We start from the raw sequence: 15,134 nt of genomic DNA, 5'->3' as shown, positions 1-15,134 counted from the left end.
TGTGCTGGAGGGACCGAGGGGGTCCTGCCTGGTATGTTGGCCAATTGAGCAGGATGTATTCTTCTTGGCTGGGATAAAGTGGTTTAGCCACTTGGGGAGAGGCAGGATATGCTGCTGGCCCCAGTACTGGCTCTGAGCACTCCTGCCATGTGCGTGGGATGATACAGGCACGTGCTCTGCTGCTTCGGCCCACGTCTTTTGAAAATTAACTTAATTGGAGAGCGACTCTTTTTTCAAAGTAGACACGCACACAGCTGGGCATGTGAGAGTGGAACAACCATGTCACTTTTTCCTTGGTTTTGTGGGCTTGTGCAATGAGCAAACAGGCCAGGCTTGGAAGAGACAGGAGCTCTTTCAAGACCCCTAGTAGTGTCCTAAATACAGAAGTCCTATATGACCTACCCAAGCCCTGTATTTACTGCCCCTGTGTTCTCCTGTTGCTTTAATCCTAAACCTCTCTGGCTCCAGCAGTTGGAGGGAGACGAGAACTTTGGGGAGTTCAGATCTGTCCCCATTTTAACGAGTTGGTCATGGTTTGTCTGGTCAGCTCTTTTCTGACTACATAGAAGGTTCCATTCTCCCTCTCTCCAGGCTGTGCACTGAGGGCAGCAGGCTCTGCCTGCCAGATACAGGAATGGCAGCCAGGCCTCTGTGCCAGTGCAAACTGGGCAGCCTCTGATCTGCAAAACCATCTGTTGCATTAAGTTACTTTCACATTTCAGGCTTCTGCATAAATACCCAGTATTTACTAGGAATCAGGTCAGACACGGTTCCTGGCAGCCTGGGGTGATGCTTTCCAGCATCCCCTTCCAGCTTAGCACTGCCTCTCTGGGCAGGTTTTCCTATTCGTTCTCTTGTTCCCTGCTCCCCACTTTTTTGCCCTGGTTTCTGTCTCAAACAGTGTCTAGCCTTTTAAAAAGACCCTCCCAGCTGATGGAGTTACGTACATGCTTGGAGAGCCAAGGTGGAAGCTTGTGCAGATGTGCCCTTAATTTCTTTAACACGCACAAAGATTTTTGTAGCTTAATTTTCCATGATCCAGCTTCGCAGAGGTTGGCAGTGAAGGGCAGCAATGAGAGCAGTAAAAACTGGCCATTTCAGGCCCATGAATCACCGGCATAAAGCAATATGTAGATGAACTAGAGATGGGACCGATTAGCTGTGTTCCGTTCATGACCCAAACTTCCTCCATTCCCTTCCCCAGGCTTGCGATGTTTTAGAATAGGGACTTTGCTTTAGATCTGTGTCTGGGTTAGCTTAAGTTATTTAACACACATTAAACTAAATTTTGTGTGACCCCAGGTAAACAATGAATGGGGGAAGTATTTACTATAAAATTAGAACCTGCCTTGGTACCTGGGAGTCATGGAGGAAGCATAGACAGATGATTCTGTGTAGGTGCCCCACAAAATGAACTACCAGTGAAGAGAACCTGAGGTGTGCTGGGTGCTGAAGGGCAGCAAGGTATTTGTTCCTGAGCAAGGCTGTGGATTTCCACTCCTTCCCTGGCACATCCGCTGCCTGTAGAACAACAGAAATCAGAGCTGAAATGACCTAGCCAGCCAGTTTGGTTTGTGTAGCAGATTCCCTATGACCAGATAAGATGCTTCAAAAGTGTTAAACCTGACAGCACTAAGTGCAAAGTCACATCTGGAAAACATGCTGGCCAATTGTGTTTCCAAGTGCAAGCTAGTTTTCTAGCCTGGATGGGGCCAGATAAAATATGCATTGTGCACAGAATCTAGAGTTGTACCTAATGTACCGTTCACTTCTGGCTTGCGTTAGCTTAGGTGGGAGCCACACTCGGTATCCAGCTAAATGTTGATTCTTGTTCCTTTCTAGATCAAGGAGATAACATTCCTGAAGAATACGGTCATGGAGTGTGATGCCTGTGGTGAGTATCGCATGTTTAAATGCCTCATGTCTCACTGTACACTTCCTGTCTTGCACATTTGTTGGACTGGACGGTAAAACACCATGTTCTGCAGTCCCCATCAAGTTGGCTTGCACCACATTCACTAGAAGGGTCATCTGGTAATCTTTGGTCTTGGTATCGCTGCTCTTAACACATTTCAAATGTTTGTAGGTCTTTCCAGATCATTCCCACAGCCCAGGAAGCAGCTGAGACTCTTATTACTATTATGGGTGGGTAAAACATGAAAGTAATGGCTTCCTAAGGTCCTGCAGTGAGCCAGTGTTCATGTCAGGGCCAGCACATGGGAGTTTCTGGATCCCAGATCTATGTTCAGGCTGCCAGCCCAGGTCTGCCTGAGCCTGTTGGGTCCTGAGTAATTGAAGGCAGATCATTTATGTGAGGTGGGTAGGATGAGGGTGAGAACCACTCACTTATTTAAACTTCATTCTCTCTGAAGCACCGGTCTTGTCTACACAAATTTACACTGGTTTGATTAAACTGCTGTAAAACTATGTGTGGACAGTCTCACTTTGGGTTAGCTCAAACACGTTCCTCACTAACATAAGGTAAACGGTTGCCTGTAGAAAGACACAAGTATCCACATGGCCTTTTGTGTGAAAATCTCACCGGAGGCAAACCCAGTGCCATGGCATGAGGTCAGGACCCAAAACAGAGTAGTCTTCTAGGTCCATGTTGCCCAGGTCTATTCCATCTTGAACTGTCCTTCCTTCTCTCCTCCCCCTCCTCCCCTATTTCGTTGGGGAGCTATTTGGTTGCTTAACCAGCAACCAAAGTCCAGTTATTAGGTTGCTCAACCGTTCATAAACTCCACTTTGTAACAGCCCGAGGCTGTGCCACGCTCCAGTTTCCCGGGGGACCTTTACATTCTCAGGTGTGGAAAGCTGCCCAGCCACAAGTCTGCTAACAACCAAGGCATGTGTTAGAATCGCCCAGGAATGCACGGCTGGGTGTGTCTGGCTGGTTGGAGTTGGCTGCTCTTGAGCTGCGAATGAAATGGAACATCACCCCCAAGAGGCACGCTCTGCCAGTCCCTCCATGGTCCACTTACCACCACCCAAACCAGGGAGCTAATTGCAGGGGATTCAGGAAACAGCGCCATCACATTTCACCTAACAGTCGCATCCTCTGCTCTCTGGTAACTCGTGCTGTGGGCTGAGACTCACTTCTGGTATATCTGGCATAAGACTGCACGGCTCCTGGAGATGCTGTGTTGTTTGCCGGCACATCCAAAGGATAGAGCAGTAACTGTTTCCACATTTAGAGAGGTTGTTCGTCTGCTGGAAAAGCGATTAGCCAAAGCCTCTGGGATCTGCAGAACAGAATTGCAGTCACCCACAGCAATTGTTTTAATAACTTGCTCGTAAAACTGTCTTGAGCTCTCTCTCTTTCACTTGATCTCTGCCTTCTCCACTTGTTGTTCTGTTTTATGGAGGTTCTTATACCACACTCATCACCACTGCATCAGAGCCCCTTCCAGTGGTGCATGGAGCAATGTGACTAATATCAGTCATTTGTTATTTGTTTTTTCATCCTCTTCCTGGGGAAATACGTGAGCAGTGGAGTGTCTTGTTGTGGAGGGGCTTCAGTTACCTATTTAACATATGCATTAGGTATTGATATGGGGGAAACCAAAGCTGGAGGAGCCTGCCTGGCACTTGCACCAGGGAATCTTGTTGTGGCCCCATGTTCTTGAGGGAGTTAATTGCACAGTCCTTGGCCCACCTCCAGAAGAGGCCCCTCTTCCACACAGACTAGCTTTACCCTTCTTGGAAAGTTCTGTAGTGCCAGAGGAGCACAGCTGTTCATGACACACTTCGGCCTGCAGGTTCAGGCTCTATTAGGTGTTCTGGGCTCAGGCCATGGAGCATCTCGAAGGACCCAGACCTTGCACTTGATTGGAAATTCCCTGGGTGATCAGTGCTGAGCACAAAGGACAGGTTTCATGTACTTGCAGCAGCTTGGGCAGATTCTGCACTACTTGGAATTCCCTGGAGCGCTGAAGGCCCTGTGCCCAGGTACCTCACACTCCTCTATTGCCGCTGAGAAGTGATGAGGCTGTGAGTGACTGAGGCAGGCCCTAGTCTGCCAGGCTGGAGTGAGGTCTCCCAGCCAAACAAAGATGACAGCAGTCTCCCTAAGTCGTCAAGAAATCCAAGAGGGCTTCTAAGCTATGAAGTGACACAGCTAATTGAGGGCATGTACCTTCTTTTGCAGAGGCTGGGAGCTCCTGAAAGCTTCTTTCTGCACAGCTTTTTGTCACATGGGGGAGAGAGGGATTATTTTGCATTCCTGGGGTATCCTCAGGGCTTCCAGAGCAGCAAAGAGGGCTGTAAACCGGTGCTGCAGCTCTACACCTGCTCTGCAAGACAGAATGGGTCATGGCTTTCTTGGGCTGACCTTTAAGCTGCTAGATAGGCCCTAATCTAGCAGTATTTGAGCCCTTCACCAGGGCTGGTTTTGTGGCCCTATATGAGTATCCATTTGGTTCTTACTACTGGGATAAATACGGGCAAGTAGGACAGTGATGTGATTAAGGGCACTGGGTGAGATGTTAGGACTCCTGGTTGTATTTTCCAGTCTTGCCATTGCTCTGGGGCCTCTGTCAAGCTGCTATTATGTGGGGATGTCACCTCTCAGCCTCCCAGAGGGTTGTGGAGGCAGTTCATTATTTGTGAAGCACTTTGAAGCCCCCCTGCCCTGCCCCCTAACTAGATGGGACTGAAGAAGGGTAAGTATGCCAAGTGCTGTTCTAACGTGCCTGTGCTCCCCAGGCATGCACACAGAGGTGACTGGCCCAGGGATCAGCATGACGGCATTCAACAGATGCGTGCCAAACCCTTGTTTCCCCGGCGTTACCTGTACCCAGACCAGCACCGAACCTGGCTTCCGCTGTGGAGGCTGCCCTCCAGGATATACAGGCAATGGGACACATTGCACAGACATCAATGAGGTACAGACCCCCTGTGGTGACCGACTGGGAGCTACACAAGGGTGGAGCTAACTCCTCTCTCTGGAGCACTGTAATGGAGGGCCCCAGTGTCATGAAACAAGCCAGAGTCCCCATGGTGCAAGTGGAGTGGGACCTGTATCTAACCCCCTGTTTCCTCCATGGCAGGGGGTTTCTAAGTCAAGACTGGGCGTCTCTTTCTGCAAGAGATTCTTACAGTCAAACAGAAGCTCTAGGTTTGATGCGGGTGGTGTTGGGTGAGGGCCTCTGACATAATCTGTGCTGGAGATGAGACTGGAGAACCAACAGGCCCTTTCTATCTTAACATCTAGGGAACGAATGGAATGAAAATGGCCTTGTAGGTAGGGCTTGAATCTGTGTACCCTGCATGCAGTGAAGCCAGCATTGCTGGCACCCTCTGGATGCTTAAAAGCAGCCCAAGGTTTCCATCATCTCTATGCAGCCTCTAGTAGGCAGCGCTCTTGGTTAGCCTTCAGGAGTGAGGGGTTAAGTTAGCACAGGCTTGTTCTCCACGGCTGCATTTCTCCAGGGGAAATGTTTGGTCGTTGAGGTTCCTGCATGTCGCTGGGGTGTAATGCTGCTGTAGCCTGTCCATGAGAATGTGATTGACATGACAGTGGGGGAGATGATACTCTTTGCTTAACCTTTGGGACTGGAGTCCTTGCACACTCCTGTGGGAAGGGCAGGGACCTCTCTGTATGGCAGGTGAACTGCCAGGGGGTGAGAGCCAGGGGCAGCGCACCAGAAGGTCTGGCACTTTGGCTTCAGTGACACTGCCAAGCAGCAGGATCCCAGGTAACAGATGGTGCCTTAGGGGAAACCAAATGGGAGACTCAAAAGACAGTTTGCTTTTTTGTTGGCACCCATGTGCAGCCTGAGGGAGCTGTGCTCTCTCTTCACAAATAAATGTAGAGTTTCTAGCCCCTCTGACCGGTGGGGCTTACTCTCTGTGCCCAGCCCCTTCACAGTCTGCCAGGGGAGCAATTGGCTTGCAGCTGAGATGAGTGATTCAGCAGCTCTCCTTCCTTCTCACAGTGCTCTGTCAATCCCTGCTTCGCCAAAGTCCACTGCACCAACACAGCACCTGGCTACCGTTGTGACCCCTGCCCTCCTGGTTACTCTGGCCAGCCTGTGGAAGGGGTTGGACTACCCTTTGCCAGAGCCAACAGACAGGTAACTCCCAGCGAAACTACTCCAGTGGTAACCATTAACCCTTCGCACTGTCACCCAGTGGTCTCAAGCCCCATGCAAATGTCAGTTCAGTTTCTCAAAGCCCTGAGGTGGAAGTGAATCGTCCATGCCTTTCTAGAGCTGAGGATGCCAAAGCACAGAAAACAATGCCTTGCCCAAGGTGCGCAGCAAGTCAGTGGCAGAGTGACTTTCATTCCTGCTGCTCAGCACCGAGACTTGCCTCCTCCCTGCCTGACTTGGCAGAACCAAGCACCAGGCAGTGAGCACTCATACCCCTGGCAGCTAGCCCAGCCCAGGGACCCCAGCACTAGTGCTGTGCAGAGGGGGGCGGGGGGATGCCTAGTATCCCAGCCAGCCCTGTTGGGATGTATAAGGCATCTACAGAGGACGTGGGGGTACAGCAGGAGGCTGAGAGCCATCAGCTGGCTCGGGGAAGCATCCTCTGCCTTTTCCTCCTCCAGTGACTGATGTGTCTTGTCGTGAGACTGCCCCTACAAGCCACCCTTAAATAAAACTGCTGCCTGACTGGAGAGCTGCAGTGGCAGAGATCCTTCAACACTTCCCATAGCCTGGGGGACTCCTCAAGGGATTGACCCCCAGGGGGGATCTTGAAGCAGCAGCATCAGGTCCTTCTGGGGCTCAGCCAGAGGGGGATGCTGAGCTGCATGGATCCCGGGGGGGTGTGAAGCAGGACTGTGATTCACTGTATATGTCTGTTCTGTACCCCTCCCACTTCCTCCTCGCTGCACAGGTTTGCACTGACATCAACGAGTGCGAGACGCCTGGCGCCACCACCTGCGTCCCCAACTCCATCTGCATCAACACCCGGGTGAGTACTGCCAGCTGGCCTTGCCCGGGCCTGGCACCCCAGCACCTGGAAGTAGCTCTCTCTCAGCTGGGGCAGAGCAGACACCAGCTGCTTGAGGGATTCAGACAGCGCTTTCCCTGCACCCATGTGATAGCTTCTGCTTGCTGCTCTTCTTGTAGGGATCCTACAAGTGTGGGGCTTGTAAGCCTGGCTTCATTGGGGACCAAGTCACTGGGTGCAGAAGCCAGACACAGAGACGTTGTCCTAACGGGGAACTCAGCCCATGCCATGAGAAGGCTGAGTGCATCGTGGAGCGCGATGGGAGCATCTCTTGTGTGGTAAGACCCAGACCTCCCTTGGTTCACACGGCAGGGTCTTCAGTTTTTACTTTTTAGCCTCCAACCAGTTCCACGAATCCCTTGGCTCACATCTGCCACTGCCCCCTACCGGTCATCACGTGTCACTCGCTCAGGGCGGTACCAGTCTCTCAAACCTAAGCATGTGTTCCCCAGGGGTGTGCAGCAGACTTCTACCGGAAGGGGAAGGGGAACTAGAAATGGAGAAGAAAGGAACAACTCCTCCATCTGTTTTTGCTTTTTGGCAATGTTACCGTGAGTTTGCAGTGACAAAATGTGACTCTTTGTTCTCTGTAACACTGAATTAGAGGGGTACACAGAGGAGAACACAAGAAAGGGGCACATGACCTGAAAAGCTTGAGAACCACTGCTCTGTGCCAGTTCTTTCCTCTTTAACGCTCTACGCTGTGGCTAGCTGCCCATGGAGCAGAGGGTGGTAAGTTGCCTTCCTGAGCCTGAGTGCATACTCTGAGCTGTGTGCTTCTCTAGCTCTGCAGAGTTAGAGGCGTTGAAAGGAGGCGTGATCCATGTTCAAGTGGGAGCTGCAGTCTGGCACCCTGCATTAGGCATTACATATGCATTATGACAGGGGAAGGCCTTTGCTGCTGTATTTCTCAGTTACACCTCGGGCTTCCGCCAAGAGCACAGATCTGAACTAATGCCTTGTGGCAGCATAATTGTGCCTTCAAGGGGATGTTTTGCCGATAGACTGCAGAGCCGGAGACCAGAGGAGTTCATTGCATACAGTCCCGCAGCTTGGAGGCACATGTTCAGCAAAGCAGGAGGTGGCCAATCCGGGGCTTGCCACAGCCTCACTCCCTGGCTCTGCTGTCTTGCAGTGCATCGTAGGGTGGGCAGGGAATGGCTACATCTGCGGGAAGGACACCGACATCGATGGGTTCCCTGATGAGAAGCTGCGCTGCACAGACCGCAAGTGCCGCAAGGTAGGACGCCACCTCGACCTGCCCAGCGAGGAACTGGGCAGTGTCAGGAAAACGGGGCAGTGCGGAGCATGAGCCTGGCACAGAGGCTGATCAGACAGGTCATATCCTCTTGCACACACCTTGGGTACCAGGCCCCCAGCTGGCTAAAATGGTCCTGGCCACAAGGACACCCCCACCCCTCCCAGGCCCTCTGCTGTTGGCCTGAAAGGGCCCAAAGGGGTGGGGGGGGGGTGGGGGGGCCCTGCCTTGTCAAGCACCATGTGGGTGGAGGGTACCGTCAAAACACTAGCAGGTCCTGGGACCTAACAGCTGTGTCTCCTGCAGGACAACTGCCTGACCGTCCCCAACTCTGGCCAGGAGGATGCAGACAGGGATGGCATTGGCGATGCATGCGATGATGATGCGGATGGAGACGGGATATTAAATACTGAGGTTTGGGCTCTGATGCTTCCCCCCAAAAAACCTCTATGCCTCCTGGGGGGGTCCCCATTGCAGCCACCTTTGTCATCAGGGACCAGGGACATGAGAGGTCCCAGCTTACTATGCTCCATCACTAGCCAGAGTTTGGGACCCAACCTCTCACAGACTCATCTCTAACATGGGTGGTGTGGCTGGCTCTGATCGGGCCCGCGGCAGCTGGGCGGACTCTGTGGAACCCCACTTGAACTTGAACTGCAGCGGCTGTGTTGGACTGTGGGCTTCAGATGTACCCTGGGGAACCTCTTGCCTGTATAATGGGGTTGGAACTCCTCCCTCCCTACTGAAATGCTCCAGGTGGGAGGGACTGGGAAGGCAGAGATTCAGACTGTGAGTGGAGGGTAGGGAAGAGCAGGGTATTCCCATCTCCTTCCAGTGCTAGGCCTGAGGTGTACTGGTGTCCTTCTGGGTAGGTGCTGCCTCAAGCTCTTGCTGGTGCAGCTGAACCGGCTGTTGTACTGTCAGGGCCTGTGCCCTCATCAAGGGGGCCATCCCCAGTGCCAGCACTGGGCTCAGACCAGTCAGAATAGGTTGCTGTAAGCAGCCCTCTCTATCCTCGTGGCCCTCTGTCCTGCTCCCTGCTGCCATGCCCAGCTTCATCAGGCTGCCCTCATCCCCACCTCTCCCCTTCCCCTTGGCAGGACAACTGTGTCTTTGTGCGCAATACGGACCAGCGCAATGCAGACAAGGACAGCTTTGGTGACGTCTGTGACAACTGCCGGAACGTGAAGAACAACGACCAGCGGGACATTGACAGCGATGGGAAGGGCGACGAGTGTGACGACGACATGGATGGAGACAGTAAGAGTAGAGCGGAAATGGGGGTGGGTGCATCCCCCAAGGAAGTGCCACAGCTCCAGTGTAATCTGCAGCACCTTGGGCTCACCCAGTCCCTCAGCCACAGGCAGAATGGAGACCTGCAGCTGTGCAGGAAAAGCACTCGTTTCAGAGTGGCTAAAGCAGCAGGGCATGGAGTTCTCCATCAGGACAGAAGCCAGGGGCCTTCATGGTCTGGCTCTCACTGCACGTATGTGAGAGCCTGGTGGCTGGCACAAAGAACTGGTGCCTTCTCCTTGCTCAGCCTGAGCTACAGCTGCCTCCTAAGGGAAATGAGACTGCTGGGCATGCTGACCTCATTGTGACTAAGGGCACTCAGCTCATGGAGCAGGGTTCACTTCCAGCTGATGAGAAAGTGGAGAAACAGCCAGGGAGTTCTGAGTGACTGGGCCGAGGCAGCAGGTGTCAGGGCTGCACCCTGGGAAGCGGTTGGTCTGGTTGTAAAGCTGTCTGCACACTGTCTCTGTCTGCTGCACATGTGCACCGACATCACCTGGCTCCAGCCTGCAATAATGGAAATCCAGCAGCAGACTCTTCCCGAGCATCTGGTGCCACAGGAGAGTTGCTGCTTCCTGCTTCCGTGTCTGGCTGGCACGGAGGCGGTAGCAAATGGCACAGTGGGAGGAGTGAGGTTGAGCAGGTTTCTGATTAGCTCATTCCTCGTCTGTCTCAGGCCTTGGGAAATGCTGTCTGCATCTCTCAAGTCAAACAGCCAAGAGGCAATAAGACAAGCCAAGGCTAATCCGCAAAGTCTGCTGTGGAGCAGAAAACCCACTGCAGTCGTGCATGTTTCCCCCCCCACGCCTGACCCCCCTACAGCTCACAGCTCTTGTGCTGCCCAGCCCTGACTCGCTGCAGTTCTCCCAAGCCTTATTAGCACAGATGTGGCCGGGGACCATAACGGGGCGACACACCAAACACATTTGTACAGGACTCTTGCCCTGGCAACAGGTGCAGCCCTTTCCCCAGTGTGAGCTCCATCTCAACAGCCGTACTGTGGAAACCTTCCCTCCCTTTCTGCAGTGGCTCTGTAGCAGGACCACAGGAAGACACGTCCAGCACCCATTAAGCCCTGGTGGGACAGCCCTGCCTGCCTCCTGCCTCTTGTACAGAGGAAATAGCATGGACTGGCTCCCTTTCCAGGTGCTTGATAAAGGCCTCTAGGCTCATCTCAGCAACAGAAAGCCTGGACACATGGAAGGAGAGCCAGCACCACATGCCCCCATCCCCTATGAAGCAGGCCTGCTAGTTAGTGGCTAGGTAAAGGTGGGAGCACCCACCCATCCTACACAGGACCTGAGAGCAGCCTGCATGCTGGTGAAGGGTCCTGGCCAGGTTGCCAGAAGGTCTACACCAGTGTTAATGTGCAGACACAAAGGTTTCCAGTGTTGGAGCTGGAGAAGCAGGGGAAGGTGTAGTGCAGACATGGCCCACCTGGGTGCTTGCAGCACATGACTGTGGGAACTGCTCTGGCCTTTGGGCAGATATAAGAAGCTGCTCTAAACTGCTGAGTCCTGGCCACACACACGTGCTTTCACCTCTAGGCTGTGTGAGGGCGGGCAGCCTTCTTCCATGTGCAAGAAGCCCTAGTACTTCAGTGGTTGTCCTGGGCCCCTGACTCCCTTTCAGTCTGTGCATGCTTGCCCCAAGCCCTCAGAAGTCTGTGGAAGGGACTGCTGCTCTGTGGGTATGTGCTTTGGGCACCAAACCACTGCAGCACTCTGGGCTCCTCCCTGATGACGCAGCTCCTGAAAGGATGAAAGTCAGTGAGTCCACAGGTGGATCCACACAAGCGCAGGCACTAACTGAAGCCAGTGTGTTACGGAACAGAGTGAGCCATTGTCCTGTAGCCACAGTGTGTGCGCTAGCTGCCTCCAGAGGCAGTACTGGCTAGAAGGGCTCACTGTACATCTCTTGCAGCGATCAAGAATGCAGTGGACAACTGTAAGAAGATCCCTAACCCTGATCAGAAGGACAGTGATGGGGACGGCGTAGGCGATGTGTGTGACAGCTGCCCAACCGTCAGCAACCCAGACCAGGTAGAGTCAGTACATCCTTGTCCTTGAATGGCTAGGTGTAGTGAAGGCCTGTCCCTTGCGCGGCGGGCAGGCTGACCCCTGTAAGAGTCTACAAATGCCTCCCAGCGCGAGGATCTCGGCTACACAGTTTATGGTGATGGGGGATTGTTCCCAGGCTTTCCCTCTAGCTTGCTCCTTTGGCCTTTTGGCTAGAGGCAAACGGGACTGGGGGGCATCTGAACTCCAAGGTCTCCGGGCTTGGGGGCATGCACATAGGATGGGGGTGCCTGCAGCACGTTTACACTGTTTGTCACCGTCTTGTTTCACCAGAAAGATACAGACCATGACCTTGTGGGAGATGTCTGTGACACCAACCAGGACCAGTAAGTACTAGCTGCACAGCTGCTGGTTTAGGTTGGGTGGAGCGAGAGGCTCAGGTATGCTCGGTAACTAGCAACAGCTGCACTTAACTAGATGCTGCTCTTGGGCTGCTGCCTACTTTTGCCTCGCACCAGGGGCTTTAAAACCTGTGCTGGGGCAAGTTACAAGGTGAGGTTTAGGGTGGGCAAACCCACCACCTACTGCGTGCTGTCTTGTGGGGAGCGGAGCGAGGGGGCAGGGAAGTACAGCATGCTTTATTGCAAAAGCCCCACGCTGCAGCCTGCCTCCCTTGCCATGTGGAAGCAGGGACCCTTCCTGTGCGCTTTCCCCCTGAAGTGTGCGCCAGCTCCTGCTCTGCTCATGCAGCCTGCTCTCTCTGCCAGAGATGGGGACGGCCACCAGGACTCGCGAGACAACTGCCCCACAGTGCCCAACAGCTCCCAGCAGGACACTGATGGTGATGGGGTTGGAGACGAGTGTGATGACGATGACGATAATGACGGCATCCCTGATACCAAACCTCCAGGCCCTGATAACTGCCGGCTGGTCCCCAACCCTGGCCAAGAGGATACAGATGGTGAGGGAACAGAGACAGTGTTCACCCCTGTGACTTGCCTAGCCCCAGCTTTCAATCACACCCTAATGCCAGCTGCAAGGATGATTACCTCCATACCTGAGCCTGGGGCCCTCTCAGGAGCTATGTGGTGCTGCCCCTACAGTCGCTGCCAGCAGCTCCCACAGTTAGTACATTTCCAGGTGTGAGCCTCCTCTGTTAACTGCATCTCCACGAGCAAGAGAGGAGGGAATGTGTTGGGATTCCCATGTAACCACCTCATAGGAGAGGCACTGAGCTCCTCCCAGAGGACTCGTCCCTGGGGGGCATAGACATGGCCTCTAACAGCTCTGGCTGAGAGCTAGCAGAGTGCCAAGCACCTCGGTGGAGAGCAATGCTCTCAGCCCCTCTCCTGCATCCCTTCCAGGTGATGGCGTGGGGAACCTGTGTGAAGATGACTTTGACAGTGACAGGGTGATCGACAGAATCGACGTGTGCCCAGAGAACGCGGAGGTGACGCTGACAGACTTCAGGGCTTTCCAGACTGTTGTGCTGGACCCAGAGGGTGATGCACAGATTGACCCCAACTGGATCGTCCTCAATCAGGTAGTAGACGGACTGTCAGAGGGGGGATGGGGCTCAGCTCCACTTCTTCATGGACAAGCCAGTGTGGCAGCCCTTGCTGAGCCTCTTGGCTTCAGCCTTTACTGGCTGACACTGCTGCCCCTGTCCCTGCCCTGAGGGCCTTCAGCTACCGGTGTTGCAGTACACAGAGCACTTGTGTCGGAAGCTGGCTGCGTGTTGAGGTGCTCTGTGAACTCCATCCTCTCTGCAGCAGGGCCTGCGGCTGGCCCAGGCCGAGGGAGGCACGCATGCGCACCCTTTCTCCTGGACTGACAAATGCAGCCTTGCTAGCCCTGGTGCTAACAGGCCAACCTTTGCATTTCACAGGGCATGGAAATCGTCCAGACCATGAACAGCGACCCCGGCCTGGCTGTGGGTGAGACACCTCGTGGCTTGTTAAAAGGGGCACGTTTCCTTTCCTAGCACAGCTGCAAAAAGTGTTTGGGAGACTTGTTCTAATGGTTCAACCAACTTCCTCCTTCAGTGAAAGGAGCTCTTGTCTCACCAGGGAACTGGGGGCAGAGGCAGAGGAGGGTTTTGCACCTGGGCTGTTCAGCAGCTTGCATGCTCTAAGCTACGTGAAGGCCTGCTCTGCCCTCCAAAGTGTGGCTGATGGAGCTATGGCAGCTGGGGGGTGTGAAAGGTGTTGTCCCTCCCTGCCACAGCCCGCTTCCATCAATCTGGGGTGAGGTCACTGTGCAGGGTGCAACACTCCCCTGCCAACACTGCTGCAGCTCAGATGAGCTGCAGGGGTCTAGTCTGAAGCCGAAGTCCGACATGGGGAGAGACAGAGGGAGGGGCCTGGTGGGCCTGGCTCCCTGGAGGGAATGCCCAGCACCAGCAGGATGGATGGCGCTCCAGGGCAGTCGTGAAGGCTCGGCACTCGAGTGGTGTGTTTGCTCTCCATTGCTTAAGGTTACACTGCATTCAACGGCGTGGATTTTGAAGGCACCTTCCACGTCAACACTGCTACGGATGACGACTATGCTGGCTTTATATTCGGCTATCAGGACAGCGCCAGCTTCTACGTTGTCATGTGGAAGCAGATGGAGCAGACCTACTGGCAGGCGAACCCTTTCCGAGCAGTAGCTGAGCCTGGCATTCAGCTGAAGGTAATGAGACCGCTGCAGGGAAAGAGCCGGGGGTGGTGGGGTGCGTACGGGCAAAAATAGTATATGGGGTGGTATTTCCGCCTTGTTTCAACACCAAGGAGGCCTGTATAGTGCACAAATCTGGCTGCCTGATCTTCCCCCACCCCTCCCCAACCAAGACCACCTCTCTTCCCACAGGCCGTGAAGTCTAAAACGGGCCCAGGCGAGTATCTCCGCAATTCCCTGTGGCACACGGGAGACACCACCGACCAGGTTAAACTGCTGTGGAAAGACCCTCGCAACGTTGGCTGGAAGGACAAGACCTCTTACCGCTGGTTCCTCCAGCACCGGCCCCAAGTTGGCTATATCAGGTAAGGGGCAGGGTTTGCTCAGTGCCCCTTCCAAGAGGACCTGGAATCTGCCCCAACTATTTCAAGCGTAGTTGAAAGAGCGGTGAGGCCCCCAACACTGTGCTCCTCCCCTTGTTCACACCATGGCAGGAAGGAGAACCCTCCTCCTTGGAGAAAGGCCAGACCTAGTGACACCCAACTCCTCTGTCCCTTTCCAGAGCTCGCTTCTACGAAGGCCCCGAAATGGTAGCGGACACCGGTGTGGTCCTTGATACAACCATGCGAGGGGGTCGCTTGGGCGTCTTCTGCTTCTCGCAGGAGAACATCATCTGGTCAAACCTGCGCTACCGTTGCAATGGTGAGTGCTCCACATGTCAGCGCAGAGAACAGCTTGCTCCTGGCATCTAGAGGCCTGTGTGTCTGGGGTAGCAGTGGTCCCTGATCTCCTGACAGACTGAACACCCGACCTGCATTTTGTACTCAGAGGTGCAGCAGGATGCAACCCTTCCCCCTTGCCCCCAGCCTCTTACAGGAAGGGGCATGTGTCTGCACTCCAGAACTTCCCTCCAGAGCCAGTGAGTCCCTCAGCTAGGTGCAGCC

General features: G+C 54.0%; 1 protein-coding gene across 4 annotated transcripts in view; it reads left to right on the top strand.

The window, feature by feature from the left end:
* COMP (cartilage oligomeric matrix protein) overlaps positions 1–15,134 on the top strand; it is a 45,985-nt gene that overhangs the window by 29,892 nt on the left and 959 nt on the right. For all 4 annotated transcript variants that reach the window (XM_019483967.2, XM_006271017.4, XM_014595744.3 and 1 more), the window contains 16 exons: positions 1,843–1,894; positions 4,708–4,886; positions 5,940–6,077; positions 6,847–6,924; positions 7,083–7,241; positions 8,099–8,203; positions 8,528–8,635; positions 9,322–9,481; positions 11,438–11,556; positions 11,866–11,918; positions 12,300–12,493; positions 12,897–13,075; positions 13,421–13,469; positions 14,009–14,205; positions 14,383–14,555; positions 14,753–14,892. In XM_019483967.2, coding sequence (XP_019339512.1) covers positions 1,843–1,894; positions 4,708–4,886; positions 5,940–6,077; positions 6,847–6,924; positions 7,083–7,241; positions 8,099–8,203; positions 8,528–8,635; positions 9,322–9,481; positions 11,438–11,556; positions 11,866–11,918; positions 12,300–12,493; positions 12,897–13,075; positions 13,421–13,469; positions 14,009–14,205; positions 14,383–14,555; positions 14,753–14,892 — 2,083 coding nt within the window. The remainder of the gene's footprint in view (positions 1–1,842; positions 1,895–4,707; positions 4,887–5,939; positions 6,078–6,846; positions 6,925–7,082; positions 7,242–8,098; positions 8,204–8,527; positions 8,636–9,321; positions 9,482–11,437; positions 11,557–11,865; positions 11,919–12,299; positions 12,494–12,896; positions 13,076–13,420; positions 13,470–14,008; positions 14,206–14,382; positions 14,556–14,752; positions 14,893–15,134) is intronic.

This window comes from Alligator mississippiensis, chromosome 16 (assembly GCF_030867095.1).
Source record: "Alligator mississippiensis isolate rAllMis1 chromosome 16, rAllMis1, whole genome shotgun sequence".
NCBI classification, from domain to species: domain Eukaryota; kingdom Metazoa; phylum Chordata; order Crocodylia; family Alligatoridae; genus Alligator; species Alligator mississippiensis.
The sequence above is the reverse complement of the archived record's forward strand: the minus strand, read 5'-3'. Positions and strand labels throughout refer to the sequence as shown.